Source organism: Nelusetta ayraudi, unplaced genomic scaffold (genome assembly GCF_046127955.1).
Source record: "Nelusetta ayraudi isolate G7.1 ecotype Tasmania unplaced genomic scaffold, CSIRO-AGI_Nayr_v1 ptg000017l, whole genome shotgun sequence".
NCBI classification, from domain to species: Eukaryota; Metazoa; Chordata; class Actinopteri; order Tetraodontiformes; family Monacanthidae; genus Nelusetta; species Nelusetta ayraudi.
The window spans coordinates 2,966,148-2,984,384 of record NW_027466067.1 but is presented as its reverse complement, the minus strand read 5'-3'; the positions used below and the strand labels follow the sequence as shown (position 1 = coordinate 2,984,384).

General features: G+C 46.0%; 1 protein-coding gene across 1 annotated transcript; it reads left to right on the top strand.

Moving 5' to 3' along the window:
- The first annotated feature begins 2,163 nt into the window (after nucleotides 1-2,163).
- On the top strand, nucleotides 2,164-17,620 carry cntn2 (contactin 2). The gene is made up of 22 exons (XM_076024732.1): nucleotides 2,164-2,250; nucleotides 4,835-4,976; nucleotides 5,799-5,974; nucleotides 6,118-6,213; nucleotides 6,299-6,511; nucleotides 6,634-6,736; nucleotides 6,963-7,144; nucleotides 7,604-7,740; nucleotides 7,919-8,048; nucleotides 8,152-8,302; nucleotides 8,776-8,903; nucleotides 9,284-9,459; nucleotides 10,715-10,835; nucleotides 11,551-11,709; nucleotides 11,799-11,948; nucleotides 12,633-12,703; nucleotides 13,243-13,477; nucleotides 13,573-13,688; nucleotides 14,043-14,229; nucleotides 15,866-15,978; nucleotides 16,492-16,660; nucleotides 17,473-17,620. Exons 1-22 carry the CDS (start codon nucleotides 2,193-2,195, stop codon nucleotides 17,565-17,567), a joined length of 3,108 nt encoding a protein of 1,035 aa, XP_075880847.1. The 5' UTR covers nucleotides 2,164-2,192; the 3' UTR covers nucleotides 17,568-17,620.
- The last annotated feature ends 617 nt before the right edge of the window (nucleotides 17,621-18,237 follow it).

Below are 18,237 nucleotides of genomic sequence, written 5' to 3'. Positions count from 1 at the left end.
TGGAGTGTTAATAAAAAGTAACTAAAAATAAATAAATAAATGCTAGCTGGTAGATCTCTATCTATTGACAAGGACATTTACTATGGTGCTGTTTCTCCTGCACTCTACTAGCCAGTGTACTGTTTTCACCTGTGATTGGATGTCCTAGTCAGAAATATGAAATAACTTTAAAAGTGACATTTTTTTTATTAGTTTTCCTGAATCTATGTAGTATACGTTTAAATTTTTCTCATTATTATACACGTCCCTCTCACATTAAGTTTCTATAATAGGTTTCTAAAAAGTTTCTGTAAATTTAAAGATTTTCCGTCTCTTTAGTAGATTCTGAGCAAACTGGGTGATGGGGAGATGCCACCTTTTTAAGGCTTTTCTCTCCACCAAACAAAGTGTTATTAACCTTTTATCGACAGTGGAGGAGATGAAGAGCAGGGGTCAGTTTGCATCAAACACACCTGCTGCTGATGACCTTCCCGTTGCGCCCTGCTGTGTTTCCGCCTCCTACACACAAACAGAGACGGCAGACAGAGGGGTAGACAGTGAAATGACAAAAAACAAAAAACAAAATCCAGCTTAGTTGGAGGGAGCCTCAACCTCCGGGGAGGTCAGCGCAGATTCAATCTGCTATCAGAGAGAAATGCTCAGGCAGTTTGACAGGAATACAGATGGGAAACAGGTCTGTTTTTTTTTATTTATTTCTTGCCAGAAATGTTTCCGCAGAAACCCCCAAGTCCAGAAAAGTCCAAAGTGTTTATTTTTCTTGAAGGGCCTGCAAGTTGCATCATTTTTCTGGTGATCAATGTCTGATAAATGATGTATCAATAATAGGTTTATTTCATGCCTGAGGTTGAATAATATACTGCAACTGTATAATGAAAGTGTGTAATATGATGTAAAATGACGCCATGCTAGTTAATTTATTTATCAACAGTAATGAAAGGTATTTAAACAAATACAGTGTATCTTGTCATATTCCTTAATAGTGTTTTGGTAAACAAGCGGTGTGATTTTTGCCCGATCTCCCCGTCACAGCCGTTAATGTTCGGACCATCTTTCCTATTGTTGCACAGAGAAGCCGATCCGTCCTGCCTCCCGTGGCGCTCATGAACAGTTGCGGCTTGTTTGCTTCAGTCCTACGGAGAAGACGTTGACGCTCCCAGGCGGCCACAGCCGCGACGAGACTGGTTTGAATGCGTTAGCGCTCTTTAGAGGACGTCCGCGGGTCTGATGTCAGGGTGCCGTGCGTTTAGAATGAACGCGGATGCCGTCAAAAGGCTGTGACGCAACAGTAATGAAACATTTTTCGTGGATTCCCTCACTCGTCCTCCTGATGACCGTCCGCGGTTACAATCACCATACTGCAGAGATTAGAAAGCGTTGCATTAGTATGCACCACAGTGAAGGCAGTGAAAGAACAAGAGTTTTCACCACCCTGAAGACTCCTTGGAGAGAATGCTAAGAGACACTTATGATGAAAAGCTTTTAACAAACAAGCCAAACATCTTGGCACTGATAGTGACTTTGCGGTTTTGTTTTTATTTCCAACTTCACCTTTTAACGTCCGTCAAACCTTGCAGCAAACATCAACCTTGGAATTTAGCTCATCCGTCTTGCCAACCTCCAATGGACAGTGTTTTTGTATTAAGATGCTAATAGAAGTTGTAAGCAGTGTCTGCTGCTCTAAAGATTAGCGTGGATGCTGCTGCAGTGGCAGTGGTATTAATACAGTTTTAAATAACCGAAAGGAGATTGTGTGTTCTGCGGAATAGAGAATTAGCTGTCTGAATTTTTTTGTTTGTTTTTTTACCCCCTGGTGTCTGACAACAGCTTGATCAGCTGTGAACTGAGCGTGAATGCAAAGAACTCTCACAATTTCCTGGTTTGCTGCCTCCTCTCCTCCTCTCTTCTCTGCAAAAAGAAGCTTTGCCCAAATACTTTTTCTCGCCACAAAATTCATCAGTGAAAAAATACCTCCTGGCATCTCCTGGAAACGTCTGCTGCACAGGAAGTTACAGCGACAATCAGCAGAATCCCGGCAGCGTGCGCTCATCTGTCACAATTTCTCGACTTCCGTCGGAAGGAACTTGACGATCGAGCCTGTAATTTTCCCTCCCGCTCTTGTTTTTGCCTCTCCCATTCAGGTGCTTGCTGTGGATAAGGTGTCGTTGCGCTGTGATCCGATTTTGCTGCAGACGATGGAGCGTTTGCTGTGTCTGCTGTTCTTGAGCTCGCTCATCCTACAGGAAGCCGTCGGTAAGTTCCTCCATCGCACGCACAGATCAGATCAGATCAGATCTCAGAAGATGCATCCATCACAACAACCAGTACACGCTCACATCAATGGCTATCCATCATCACCGGCCTTTGGACCTGACTTTTTATGGCTATCTTTATGGTTGGAATATGCATATTGGTCAGAATAGAAAAGAATAAAATGCCTTTATTAATCCCACATTGGGGGAATTTGCAAAATTATGTCAACAATATAGTGCAAAGACAAGGAAAGTTATATTAATCAAAAAGAAAGAAAGAAAGAAAATATTTAAGAAAGAAAGGAAAAACATATTTACATCTTATGGACAGTTGGGTTATTACAAAACATATTAGAAAGAAGAAGAGCTCATTCAATCCTACCCCTCCTTTTTCATAGCACTTCCTAATACATCAGTTTACTTCCTGTATTTATATTATACTGCTGGCCAATCAGAAGAAAATATGCAATAACAGAGTCGACTGGTTGTTCGTAGCAATTTCATTGTTTAAGGTTGTTGCTCAAGTACATATAAACCGTGTAACTATTAAAAATAGATAAATAATAGGTACACAATACTTAATGCATAACATACACAGTCACATAATACGTAGTAATACACAATGAACAGATTGATATGGACATTTCGTACTGCCATGAGGAGTAAAAGGCTTCAAGATGTTAATAACAAACACTTTGGTTCAGAATTGTTCTTCCTTATACTTTGTGTCCTAAACTGACTCATGCTAGCACAATGTTTAAGGTCTTTGCTCAATCCATTCCCTACTTCAGTTCAGGGGTTGATCCACGCACACGGCTACTCCTCCTGCAGCTGTTTTACAACTGCAATTAACTACAAGTGATTTTCATAATTACAGAAAATATAATGAAATGGCTGTTGGTTTTTTGGCTGGTGGAATTGCCTCGGCACACATCGCACAGCTCGCACGACGGCGCGCGCGCGCACAAATAAGCAAGCCAAATACAAAACGCATTTGCGGCATTTGGTTGTGCGCACGGCGGCGCATTAACTAGCTCAGCGTGACGCCAGTAGCAAACGGTAAAAGACGCGTGACGACTAGCAAACACGCACAGATAGACATTTAAAATCTTTGCTACGTGCGCCTGCCTCTTCGCCGGCGTTCGAGTTTGCGGAGCGCTTCAGTCGCCGGGGCAACGCCAGCGGCATCGGGGAGAGGAGGGGATCATTCATTTTATCCTTAATCTACAGAGTTCGGATTAACTGGCGGTTTCTGCAGTCCACTCACAGCCATTGTTAGTCTACACACTGTTTGTTGTAGATCTTTATCTGGTCCTGCTTTACAGTACCACAATTGTGACCATGGCCAAGTGGTATAGCATCCAACTTCAGACTGAGGGTCCTGGGTTTGATTCATACCAATGTGCTTATCTCCAAGCCTGTATAAATCCAAACAGATTGTCTTAGAAGGGGCGCCCGACGTAAACTAGGATTTGCTTTGCCTTATTGAGAGAGAAAAAGGTGATAGACTTTCCCAATGTAACTAATTACAGCATAACAAATAAAATTACTTTGCTTTTTCAATTAGTACTTTAAACCACTGGCATGGGCAAGAGATCATCATCATCATCATCATCATCATCATCATCATCATCATCATCATCATCACTTTATCAGTCAGTCGAGTCAAAGATGTTTGCATGTGGACAAACTGAGTGAATGGAATGTGTAGGTGCAGTTTATCTGGGCGGCTGGTGGTGGAGGACATTTAAAGCCTGATTAAAATTTCATGATTGTTGTTTCAGACAGTGGGGGACAGAAGGGATTGAGTGTTCCCACAGAATTCCATTTTCTCTTTTCTTCCTCCCAGAATGCACCCATGTGATAAATGATAGATGGTGACGGGGCGAAACGCTCGTTTGTTTGAATTAATAAGATTTCCCAGCGCGTTGAAATGTGTCGCTGCATCTTGTTCCCTCTTCACACGCAATCAGAAAAAAAAAGTGTTGTTTTTTTTTTTTTTTCATTATTTCATTAATTATGTGCATACAGACGCGGGACAATGAGGTTTTGTTTTGTTTTGCTTTGACAAAGCAATGTTTTGATGCAGCACACAAATTTGGTTCCACTAAAAAGAAAAGCATTTTGAACTGAAACTCATTTCAAACTGTGGCTGCTGCCTTTTGAAAATCACATTTTAGGCAGAGTGTACAAACAAGCGCTGCCCGAGTCCCTGCAAACACAAAACAAACATCCAGGTAACTTAATATATACAATCAGAAAGTTTGCAAGCAAAAATGTTGTTTTTTTTAGGCGTCCACTGGTCCTTTGTTAAACCACAGCTGGACCATGATGTCGATATTGCATGAATACAGAAAAAAGGTCTGGTGGGGTTTTGTTAGGACTGCACTGTTAACAGCGAAAAAGCTGAGAGAAAAATATATAAATGGCACACACACATGCATGGGAGACAACGCAAGCACACACACGCATTTGACTGAGACACTTTGTGTGGATTTTGATATTTAAACCCACTCCAGCTTTAACACGACTGTAATGTCTGTTGTCCACCTCAAGTTTAAAATGTTGGATGGTTTCTTTTGCAGGTGGAGATGTGTGTGTTTCAGGCCACGACAGTGGGCCGCTGTTTGAGGAGCAGCCGAGCAGCGTCATTTACCCAGAAGGCCTGATTGAGGGGAAGGTGACCCTCAGCTGCCAGGCCAGAGCCAGTCCAGCGGCCTCCTATAGGTGTGTGACATGCACGCACACTCGCCTACACACACACACACACACACACACGCACACGCACCAACAATACAGTACCTGTACCAACCCAAACACCCACAGCAACTAATCTACTCCAGTAGTTGTAAGACAGATAATATTCAACTTGGTGTAAAACACGTTTTAGAGAGCTTGAGTCTTTGCTTCTGATTCCATTGCTGTTAGTTGCAACAACGCAATGAGTTCCTAATAAGAAGTAGCGAGCTTGTGTTGTTACAACGTAAGAACCTTGAGTGGTTACAAAGACAAGGTGGTTACAAAGATGTCTCACCTTTTCAATTTGTCCGCTTGGAGATGAGTTTAGAAGTTGAGAAGTATATGCCTCCATTTCTTCTTTTTCTTTTTCTCTTGAGTTTGTTTACATCAAGCAAGAGTTTAATTATCATACTTTGTGTCTTCTTCTCTGTTTTTGGTGCATTTTTGTGGGAGTGTTATAGTGCCACCTTCAGGCCTGGCATATTTACTACTTTTTCAGTGGTTTAATGTGGATAAACTGATTTCTCAATGCAATCTTTTTTTTTTTCCTCTTTCTCAGATGCTTCTGAGAAAGACTCAATAGGGTCTTTCTCAGAAGGGCATGTGCATTATATGACATTGATGTACAGTATGTCTCCAGCCATTACCTTTCTGAAAACCAAGGTAGTGACAGAACAAAGTAGAGCTGCTGCAGTGCGTCAAGCTTTATGGAACAGAGAAGGAAGCTTGCAGACGAGGGTACTGCGACTGTGATAAAGTGCGATAAACGTTGCTCTGCGTCGCCCACCCGGATCTGTTCTCCGCCCGCAGGTGGCTGGTGAACGGCACAGAGATCCCGCTGGGCATGGACCCACGCTACACCCTGGTCGCAGGCAGCCTGGTGATCAGCAACCCTCAGTCCGCTCGAGACACAGGCTCCTACCAGTGCCTGGCCATCAACCGCTGCGGCACCATCATCAGCCGAGCCGCCAACATCAAGTTTGGCTGTGAGTGTGATGAGGGAGCAAACTGCAGCGGAGATAAATCATCATTTACGGCGACTCCTGGCAGCTGCAGCGAGCTCACCACGATCCGTGCGTCGCCCGTTCTCTGCGCTGATCTCCAAACTTTGTGTTTCTCTTGTACGCAGATCTGGATGATTTCCCTACGGACAGCAGGAGTCCTTCGACAGCTTACGAAGGAGCGGGAACTTTCTTGGCCTGTCAGCCTCCTCCGCATTACCCAGGTGGGGGGAACTCCGCTACGCCTCCCCCATCTAAGAAAAACTTAAAACAGGTGATTAAAAAGCTAACCGGTGTTTCCGTCTGCAGCGCTGTCCTACCGCTGGTTCCTCAACGAGTTCCCCAACTTCCTCAAGAGGAGCGACGGCCGCTGGTTCGTATCGCAGGCGACGGGGAACTTGTACGTGGCCAAGGCGGAGCCCAACGACACGGGTAGCTACTTCTGCTTCACCACCATCAGCATGGACATCAGCACCAAGAGCACCTTCAGCCGAGCCAACCAACTCACCGTGCTGCCCAACGGTAGGGGGGCGTTGGAGGAGTCGCTGCATTTTCCCCCAGACGAGCCACTGAGAGACGGAAACGTCAACACAAGTTCATTTGGAAAGTTTAACTTTGAATTGGTTTTTGTTTTGTTTTTCCAGCCAATCCCAGGAAGTCAGCGCCCAGCATCAAGGTGCGCTTCCCGGCCGAGACGTACGCTCTGGCGGGTCACACGGCGCAGCTGGAGTGCTTCGCCTATGGAAAGTATGTTTCTCCCTTCGAGATCATTTAAATAATAGCTTCAGCGAGATAATGAAGCCTGAGAGGCTGCGCGCCGCTCTGCTTTAATGAGGTGTCCAAATGCTGTTTGCTTTCACTCGTCTTTCTTTCTCCCTGAATTCTCTTATTGCATCTTAACGGCATCTCTGAAACCTGGTCTGCGTCTCAAATGCCTTTCGCCTCTTCCTTCCTCGGCTTTTCTGTGTCGTAGCCCCGTCCCTAAACTGAGGTGGAGGAAGGTGGACGGTTTGATGCCCACCAAGGCCGGCCCCAGTGCCCAGAGTCCCACTTTGGTGCTGCCGGATCTCTCCTTCGATGACGAGGGCGTTTACGAGTGCGAGGCCTACAACTCGGAGGGAAGTGACACGTACCAGGGTCGCATCGTCGTGCAAGGTGGGCCGCTTTCATTTTTTCTCAGACACATAAGGCCAGAGCCACAAAGAATGGATTGCGCTCGTTAATAAGGCCGTGATTTACGAGGACATTGCGATATGCCCCACTCGAGCCGAAACCAAAACAAACCGTTGCAGTCACAAAGAAAATATGCAAACCTCACACAGAAAGACCATCCCCAAACTTCCGCTTACAGACAAACAGAAAATAGCATGTTGAGACTCCAAGCTGCACTGATTTACAAGGCAGGCTGCATGAATTTGGGTTTCTGTATTAGTGAGTTACAACGCAGTTTGAAATTCTGCAGCTGATTGGAAAGAATGCTTGAAAAATAAGTCAGGCAGCCTCGTGTGTTTTCCACGTTTGCTCTCCTGACTGTTTGTCTCCGCATGTGAACATCCTACTGGTTTCTAATCGCCTTATTTTCTTTCTGTACTCTTTTCTCCTGGGAACCCGCAGCTCAGCCGGAGTGGTTGCAGGTGATGAGCGACTCCGAAGTGGAGATCAGCTCAGAGCAGCACTGGAGCTGCATCGCTGCCGGCAAACCCAGACCCACCATACGCTGGCTACGCAACGGGCAGCCGCTCACCACACAGGTGACACCACGCACGCACACACACACACACACTGCTGCATTCATGAACCTCCTGAAAACAAGTATTGGTCCAAATGTACCTTGCATTTTTTTTATTCTGCTCACTTGGCTTGGAATTCCACTTGTCACGGCCACCATTTAAACTCACAATCTAAATCCAAATCTAAAAACCTCCTCAGGACCGGGTGGAGGTGAGCGGCTCCCGTCTGAAGATCAGTAGCCTGGCCCTGGTGGATTCTGGGATGTACCAGTGTGTGGCTGAGAACAAACATGGCACCGTCTACTCCACAGCTGAGCTCCGAGTCCAAGGTAGATGCTCGAATAGAACTGAGCTTTTATACTGTTGGTGAAAATGGGTTCTCCTCGTCCATCTTTGTGAAAAACGAGGTTTAAACTGACAATGTCCTTGCAGTTCACGCTCCAGACTTCAGGTTGAACCCAGTGAGGAGGCTGATCCCGGCAGCCCGAGGCGGACAGGTCATGATCGAGTGTCGGCCTCGAGCCGCCCCCAAGCCCAGTCTGTTCTGGAGCAGAGGGACGGAGCTACTGACCAACAGCAGCAGGTAGAGCACAGTCACATTGAATGCTCGTAAAATAGAGAAAGATTCCAATCATGACTCTCGACCAGTAGCTCTGGAGGAACTTTTCGTCCTAGTTTTGCATGAACTCAACTATAGTTCACATTGATTTTCTTGCAGCCTGCATTATGCAGAGCTACGACATCAAACACACTTTATCACAGATGTCCCTCAGTTGAATGCACAAGAGCGTTCAACCATTCTACAGACATGCATTGATTTTTTATTTATGTTATTTATAATTATAAGTTCAAGGGTTTTGTTTGTGTTTCCATGTTTTCCAGATACACCTTTACAACAAGTCACTTCAGAGTTCTGGAAATTGTGTTTAGCATTTTTTTTAAACAATTTTTTTTTAGAATTACATTGATTTAAAGATGGCTCCAGTCATGATTAGGATTTGCAGATTAACCAATCAAGTCATTCATCTCTACCTGCCCGTGCCCATGTTTTCTCAGAGTCACAGTAACTCGAGACGGGATCCTGTGGATCTACAACATCAGCAGGGCAGATGAAGGAAAATACACGTGCTTTGCTGAAAACTACCTGGGCAAAGCCAACAGCACCGGACACCTGTCTGTCCGAGGTACACACACACACACACACACACACACACACACACACAAAGTGACAAAGATCAACAGCAAAAAAAATTAAAGCTTAAAGTGTTCAGTCGGCTTTAAGTCGATGTTGTGTCAAATTTGTTTAGAATGAGACTCAGTTTCAGATTTCTTGGCCAAACAGGAAGTACAACTAGTCTCACCTAAAAGACCTAAAACACTTGTTTGAACTGTTCAGATTGGCATGTGTGACTTTTTTTTCCAAACAAACCAAAAAGTCTCTTGTCCCAAGGTCTGTATACAATAGCAGGGAGAATTAACTGTTGCGTGTTTTCTTTCTTCCATATTTTAAGATGTTTCCCCTGTTATTTACATTTCCTTGTACCTTCATGTCAAAACCACACAGATGCCACCAAGATCACGCTCGCTCCCTCCAACGCCGACATGAACCAGGGGGAGAATGTGACGCTGCAGTGCCACGCCTCGCACGACCCCACCATGGATCTGACCTTCACCTGGGCCCTCAATGGCGTCCTGCTGGACCTGGAGGACCCTGCCGGGCTGTACCACCGCGTGGAGGGGGTGAGAGAGACAACATTAATATCACATGTCAGGGCGGCGGTGTTTGTCAGACGGTGGCTGTCGATCGATGAGCCTCTGATCCCCCTTTTGAGCGGATGAAAGCAGCAATAGCAGCAAAACAACACACAGACCGACCATCTGCAGAACCCGTCGCAGCAGGAAGTGCCGTTAGTGAGTCATTCTCCAAAAATGAACGTGAGAAAATGCTGCAGCTGTTGCTGCCCTGAACAAAGTTTCTCCGTCTGGCTTTTACAAAGAAGAGCAGAAATTGCTTTGGCAGATTTGAATGTGACGCGCATTGTCTCCGTCAGCGAGAAGCAGGAGGCACTGCAGGAGTCTCTCAACCTGTCTGCAAGCTCGTCAGGACTGTCATAATCTGAATACAGAATCCACATTTTATTTTTCCGCAATATTTTTCACAGTGTTTTTTTGAGCCAATTCAATGAAAATCCAAGCATTTAATTCTGCTGTGTTTTTAGATATTGATGTATTTATTTTTTGCAGGGACCCGGTTTGTTTTGGTGTACGTGCAGTGCAAAACGTCTATTGGGTAATTTTGTACATAGCTTACCTTTTCACCTTTTCACAAGACCTTTTCCTTTCATCATAGATGTTCAAAGAAGCTGAAGCTTCTTCAAAGCACTAACCAGAGACTAGTTACCCGGGATTCACTCCTGACTGTGGCACCAGTGATATCATTCCTCCTGGTTTGTGAAATTAAACAAATCGTGTTTTCTTCTCTGAAAACTTCATCGGTGGCTGTCCTGAACAAAATACATATATTCGTATAAAAACGTTAAGCTGTCAGTATTAATGGTGGCTTCGGTGACTCATTAACATGCTATCTTTGCCTGCTCTATTCATTTTCCGGAGGCTGTCTGGAGCAGCTGCTCGGCCCGGCACCAATCAAGGGTCGTTATTAGCAGAAAAGGCGAGAACTTTCCCCGCTTCCTTTGAACGGCGGCAAGAAATCGACCGTCTTTTCGCACTCAGCTCGCTATTATTTCCCCAGCTATAATTGGTTCATTTCAGGTCAGCAAGGACGAGGCAAGGAAGAAAAAAAATCGACCATCGTTTTCCTGCTTCTTCTTTTTTTTTTTACGTCTCAGCGTTCAACGGATGCCGGTCTCTGTGATGCTTCTCTTTCTGCCGTTGCTGTGGCTTCAGATAATGTGATTGCAGTCGGTCGGCGCCGGTGTCTATTCACTGCAGCTAACAGCACCTCCATTCTCTACCGCTTTCTCTCTTCCTGCAGAAAGAGAACATTGGCGACTTGTTGATCGTCAACGCTCAGCTCAGCCAGGCGGGCATGTACACGTGCACGGCTCAGACCGTGGTGGACAGCGCCGCAGCTTCGGCCAAGCTGGTGGTTCGAGGTGAGACGTCCCAGCGTCACTCTAAGTAGAGTTTAGCCTGACTCTAAAGTATGATCCAGTTTTATATTTAACTACACATCAGCATAGTTCAAAAGGTTCCACTTCAAGCGACAACAACCATTGCAAATCTATCTTTTAAACACTTTTAAACCCAAAAGTAACTGGTATGTTTTTCCAATGTAAGGATTAGAAAGCACAGATATTTGTGTCCATATGTAGGGAGTGAAAGTTGAAAATGAAAGTAAGAAAAATAGTAAAGTACAGGTATTTGAAAATCTACTTAAGTACAGTAAGAGTAAGAAAGTATTTGTACTTTCTTACTTTCCACCTCTGCCCATATAGAAATGAATGCATCTCCATATCCTGAACTTCCAGATGCACCTCCAGCCACAAGCACAGTTTCGTAATTGATGACGTGTAGAGATATTTGCAAGATAGGTTCACATGTATCAGTGTGAAAAATTTTGTATTCATAGGTTGCGGCAATGTTATGGAAATTTCATGCAAGGTCATGGTGGAAAAGTCACGGAAGAGTTTTCAAATTTAATCAGTGAAAATGAGAATGAGCCCTGATATAACTCCAGGCTTTACTACAGAACTAGACTGCAGGAAGAGATGTGCGGTTGCTGCTACTGTGTGGATGTGACAAAAATAAAGAGTTTGAGGGAATAAAAACTGTCTAGGACCTGGTGTGACTTTTATTCGTGGTGCCCAGGCCCCCCGGGACCTCCTGGTGGTTTGCTGGTGAGGAACGTGGCCGAGACCTCGGTGGAGCTGAGGTGGAGTCGCGGCTACGACAACCACAGTCCCATCGGCAGATACGTCATCATGGGCCGATCGTCACTGTCGTCACAGTGGAAGACCATGAGGACGGGTGAGGGAATATGTGGGTGGATGATGATACCTTTGATCCTGCCCTCCCCCGAATCACTGAATAATCAATCACAACCTCTCCTCATCCAGATCCAGCTAACATCGAGGGCAACGCCGAGTCGGCCCGCGTGATCGGCCTGATGCCCTGGATGGATTACGAGTTCCAGGTCATCGCCAGCAACATCCTGGGCAGCGGAGAGCCCAGCATGCCGTCGCACACCATCCGCACGCAGCAAGCAGGTGATGGGAGGTCTCGTTTGCCAGTTCGCCACGGTTCGCTTGTGTCGTCGCACTGTCGAACCCAACTGTTGCAGGATAATCAGTTCACCCCTGACATTTGACAGAGCAGAATCAGTTGAAATATCATCCTCACCGTAGCGGAATTAATCACAGAGCAGGACACTGTTGCAACAAAGACCTCCCGACTGCGTGCCGTCTTTGAAAATGTCCTGTTGCTGCCTTTGTGTGCGAGTGTGGGTGTGTGAGTGAGTGTGTGTGTCATTATGTGAACTGGGCAGCGCTTCAGGGAGCGTTGTCCCGCTCCGAGTGCGCCAGGCTCACAATGAGACATTGTTGAAAGGATCAAAATGAGTGTCCCAGATGAAGAGAACTGTGTTTTGTAATGCTCTGGATCTTGTTAATCGTCTGATCCAGCGATTTGAGGCAACAAGCAGTAAAAAGGAAAAACTACAACAACAAAAGAGCACACAGCAGTTCACTAGGTGTGCTACTATTCATTCATGCTGTAAAATGCATCAATAAGCAAGATAATAACAGAAGCAGAGCGTAGGATGGCTCTTTTCATCCTCAGCCACTCCACACATCATCCAGAGACCAAACGCTAGCTCAGGTTCTTTATTTCCGCGTGTTGTTCGTCTCTTACTGTTTGTATTGACATGTTGTGTTGGTGTGTTTGGCCCTCAGCTCCCACAGTGGCCCCTAGTGGTCTTGGAGGAGGAGGAGGAAATCGGCATGAACTCATCATCACCTGGACAGTGAGCTGACCCAGATTTTATTTTTTTGTTTCTTTGGTTTTGATTTTTTTATCTTTTTGATTTTTTTTGTAGAAAAGAAATTGAAAATGATCTCACACACCAACTAATATACTGTCTCTCTGTCCCTTTACATACTGATTTCCACATTCACTAGAACAGGGTTCACCAACCTTTTTTAACCTGACAACTGCTTCATGGGTACTGAACCATATGAAGGACAACCAGTTTACTACACACTGTCCTGAAATAACGCATTTTCTAAGTTAGCCATCTGAAGACAGCACTCACCTTAATGAGTTCTCAATAATTATCAAAAATGACTTAACAAGGTTGGATAAAACTGAATTTACGAGACCCTTGTGCTATTTTTAGAACGGGCCTGCAGGATACTCATGTGGTCCTCGGGGGCCTGAGTTCACCGTGCTGGTGGCCCCTGCACTAGAACAAAGACAGTCAATCATGTTGTGTGACAAGTCTGTTATATCCTTGCAGTGGTTCACATTTGTTCGGCTGTTCATTTGTTTGTTTGCACCTGCCAGCCAATGGCCAGAGAATACCAGAATGGTGACGGCTTCGGCTACCACCTGGCCTTCAGGAGGAAGGACACTCACCCTTGGATGGCGGCACACGTGCCACACGTGGACTGGTCCCGCTACGTCTACTTCAACGACAGCCTGACTCCCTACACTCCCTTCGAGGTGAAGATCAAAGCCTACAACCGCAAGGGCGAAGGTCCGTTCAGCCAGATCGCCGTGGTTCACTCTGCAGAGGAAGGTGAGTCACTGCGAGCAGCTGCACTAGCCTCTGTCACCACTAGAGGACAACCACCGCTTGGTTTGACAGCAGGTCTTTTTCCTGGCTCTCCACAGAGCCCACAGCTGGACCCCTGAGCATCAACGCCACGGTGCTGACCGCCTCCGAGATCCGGGTGTCGTGGGATCCGGTGCAGCAGCTCAGCGCCAACGGCATCCTCAGGGGATACGAGGTTGGTCCAGCAAGGACGACTGAGACAGTCATTTTTGCTTTAATGTACTGACTGATTTTGTTGTCAATGTTGTTTTTTATTTATTATGATCATTATTATTATTACTTACTATAGCTCTGTTTGGCATCTTGAGAACTGCACTGTCGTTCTATTCTAGGTTGTTCTATTAAAAGTTAAAAAAAACAAAAAAACATTCTGTTGAAAAATGACAACAGGATTAGCATCCTTTTGAACTCATGTTGTGGTCCATCTGCACGTCCAGCTATTGTTGAATATTAATAATAATATGACTCCAGTCTGTCAGTGAATTCCTCCATAATCAGCATCTGAGCCTTTTCCCTCCGCGTCCCTCAGATCAGGTACTGGCGGCAGCACGAGCGGGAGGCAGCGGCGGACCGCGTGCGGACAGCGGGTCTGGAGACGTCCGCCAGGGTGTCGGGACTCCGGCCCAGCACCCGATACAACATCGCCGTCCTGGCGTACAACAGCGCCGGCACGGGGCCGCCCTCGCCTCGCACCACTGTCACCACCAGGAAGCCACGTAGGGACCCCGACACACACACACACACACACACACACACACACACACACACACACACACACACACTGAGCTTGGTGGAGGTTTTAGCCTTTGGGGACTCGCCACCAAGAGAAGAAAATAGGGGGCGGAGAAATTCTGCTTTTTAGGGCCTAATCCCTAAAAAGCACATTTCAAAGCAAAGCACCTCCTTTTGTCTCGTGTCTGGAAGAAAACAACAAAGGCAGATCTGGTTTCCACTCATGTTACATGACTATCGATGCCATCATGAAGCCCTCAACTGTATTCTGAGTTGGACAGGGAGGTGGTTTCAGGATATGACATGGGAGGGGTGGCATTCAGTGGATTCCATTATGCAAACAGCTTCTTTACATATTAAAAAGAAAGATATTTTGTGTATATTTTTTTGCGTTTGCATAATGCTATTTTAAGATGTTATTTTTGTGCCTTCACGCTTCAACGATAAAAGCAAAATGCTGATAATAATCCTCCATCCTTTCCTCACTCCGCAAAGTGCGCAGGGCCGTGGCTTCTAGTAACCCCCAACGTCACCCCCCGCACCCCCTTCCTCTTGCCCCCCTGTTTTGCGGACATGTTATCATGTTTAGACAAACAGCTGCAGAAATGCACACAGGAGTAACAACCTCGTTACTGCATGAGTGACGCAACCAGGTTGAAATGATCCGTCTGGTATCCACCCGCGGCCCTCCAGCCGGCACTGGTGGATTACCGCTGTGCCCCTGCCCGTATCGCTGCCGTAGCTCCGGGACGGTCGTCTCACTATCAGGGGAGGATAAGGAGGAGAACAGGTGCTTCACACCTCTTGTGGATGGAAATGTTTTGATAGGCAGGATGACACACAAGCTCTGTTCCGCTGCAGCCGCCCCCTCACTCCGCCTGCAGTCGCCCCGCGGCCTGATACCATAATCTGCACACTGACACTCTGACTGAACTGTGTGTAGGACTCAAGTGCTCATTTACAAAGTTCACTAATCCCTTTGTATTGTGCAGTGTTTTAATGTCAAAAGATTATTCAGTAATGTACTCCTGCATCGCCATCGAGACGGAGGAAAATATGACTGACACAGACAAACACACACACACACACACACACACACACACACACAATGGCCTTATGTGAAAATGTGCACCATTAACACAATCAAAATGATCCAAAACCTGAGCCAGTAGAAAAAGAACCATCACGTGAGCTGCGTTTCAATGACAGCCTTTCGCAAAATAAAAGCACTATTTCTAAAATTTCGACAAAGTACAATTGCAATTTGCAGGCGTTTCCATTGAATGATGCGAAGTGCACGAGACGTAATTCTCGTAAAAAATCTTGTCCTGCAAGACCCCACTTTGAGGAGGGTGGAGGTACAAAACATTTTGCGATGAATCTGCACTTTAATGTTGTTTCCTGTCAAGAATGGGCCGTCCAATCATAACGCGCCATTTTCACTTGAAGTGAACTGTACGTCACTTCCGCTGATGAGTAAATGCGGAGTGTTTCCATGAATCCATTGATCCCTCTTTTTTTTTTAGTTTTTTGTATGTTTCTTTGTTTGGCCTCTGCCATCCATTTTATTGTATCTTATATGAAGCATTGTTTTTGTGTGTTCTTTTTTTGTCATCACAGCACCCAATCGTCGCCCTGGCAACGTGTCGTGGAAGACTGATGGCTCATGGGTAATGCTGAGGTGGGACCATGTGAAGGCCATGCACAACGAGTCAGCTGTACTGGGCTACAAAGTGAGTGCTGTCTTTCCTTGTAAGCACAAGCGTGTGTGTGTGTGTGTGTGTGTGTGTGTGTGTGTGTGTGTGTGTGTGTGTGTGTGTGTGTGTGTGTGTGACAAATGTTTCCCTCAGTTTGTCAAACTATTGAATGCTAAATCTTCAACAACACACTGCATTATACCATCACGCTGTTATTACACAAGTTAATCATTGAATGATTTATTTATGAGGCTAAACAATAACCCTCATGAATGTACACATACTCTCACAGATCTCTTTGTTGTGATTATCTACATTTGTGTACATCACATTTAATCAAATCTGAGATATGAAAAGCTTTTCATATCTCAGATTTGATTAAATGTGATGTACACAAATGTAGATAATCACAACAAAGCTGTTTTTATAACAAAATGAAAACCGACGTGCATTGGATTCCTTCCAGCATACAGGTTGAACCTTCGAACATAAAAAAAATGATGGAGTTTAGTTTCCTGCAGTCATTTATGTGGCTCTGATCTGCGACAGGTTCTGTACAAGCACGAGGGCCAGACGTCGCTGAAGGTTCTGGACAAGTCCAAGTCGTCGGTGAACCTGCCTCTGCCCAAAGACAACGGTTATGCCGTGTTAGAGATCCGGTCCTGGGGAGAGGGCGGCGACGGACCGGCGCACGAGATCATCGTGTCCGGAGACTCTGGTACGAAAAAAGAAACAGTCAGGCTGAGGCAGCAGGAGAAGTGAAGTCATGGCTGCAGACCAGACTCCCCCTGACCGGCTCCAGTCTTGAGTCCTCTAATGGAAGTTCTGTATATTTTTCTATAGACATAGCTGTAACAATGCCTTTAAGCAGAGACACCTGCTTTTCTTTCATGGGTGTTCTCTGTCCCGTGATTGGCCAGAAGGCTCTTTGACTGCATTCAGCCAAAAGCACGTGCACCAGTTTCATGGAGCAAGCCGTGTGCCATTCCTGTGTGGTTCCCTTGGGAAAAGCTTTCTTCTTCTTCAAATCCCGGCTCCAACTGTCCACATGTTGGAAGTGTCCTTGCACAAGACACTGAACCCTAAATTGCTCCCAATGGGGCTGGCAGCAGCCACCCATTGGTGTATGAGTGTGTGAGTGAATGGGTGAATGAGAGGCCCATGTAAAGCGCTTTGGGGTACCGTGAAACCGAAAGCTCTTTACATTGAACCCATGAATCATTCACACCACATTCACACTGGTGGTGGTGCGCTACATGTGTAGCCACAGCTGCCCGTCCGACCACCATCCCAACATCCACTCGCATTCCTACAAGGCAATGTGGATTCACTTTCTTGCCCAAGGTCACAACAACAGACTGGGATGGAGCTGGATTTGAACCGCCAACCTTTCAGTCATTGGACAACCCGCTACAGCCACTCAGTCCAATAGATTTAATTGCCCCCGTCAGGCTGCAGACGCGCTGTTGCAGGTGTCAGTCCTGCATACAGATGTAAGGTCTCTAAAGTTCCTGTTTTTCTCCCAAACAGGGACTGGCATGATGGTGCAGAACGGTTCCTCCCCGACCCGGTCCGGCCTCCTCATCCTCCTCTTCCTCACCCTGGTGTCACTTTCAGGCCTGTGATGGAAGCCAGTCGGCGGACTCTCAGAAATCAAGCTCTCCTTGCTTGTCGGCTGGTGGGATGGGTGGGTGGGTTGGTGGTGTCCAGGTTGTAGCTCTGCAGGGTTGGGAGGGGGGAGGAGGGGGAGTGGAGTGGCTGGACTGGGAGGAAGGGTTTCAGTTTCCTTTTTTTTCTTTTTTTTTCCCCCCAGAAAACCAAGAAGGGTTGGATTCAGGTTGTTGACAGGACTGAGGAGTGTGTCTGTGTGTGCGTGCGTGCGTGTGTGTGTGTGTGTGCGACAACATGCCTTACGGACCATCCCATGTGTGGCTGACATAAACCCGTACAAACTCGTTCTTCGACCGAGATACACACACATACAGAGTTCAGGTGTAAGTTATTTATTTTTTTCCTCAGAATCGACTGCCCAGCCGTGCATGTGGTGGGTGACTGACCGCTTCACAGCGGGAGCAACTCTCCTGATAAAAAGCATCTGTACTCTGACCGGCTGCGGGTGGGCAGGCAGGCAAGGGGGGCGGGGGGGAAGTAAAGATCTGCCACTTAACAAATACCAATGTCATTTTTAGTTTATTTTATGAATTGATTCTCAGAAAAACAACAACACAGTATTCATGGAGACTCAGTATCTGTACTGATAATCAGTTGAGTCCAACTCAGTCCAACCTTTTTCTG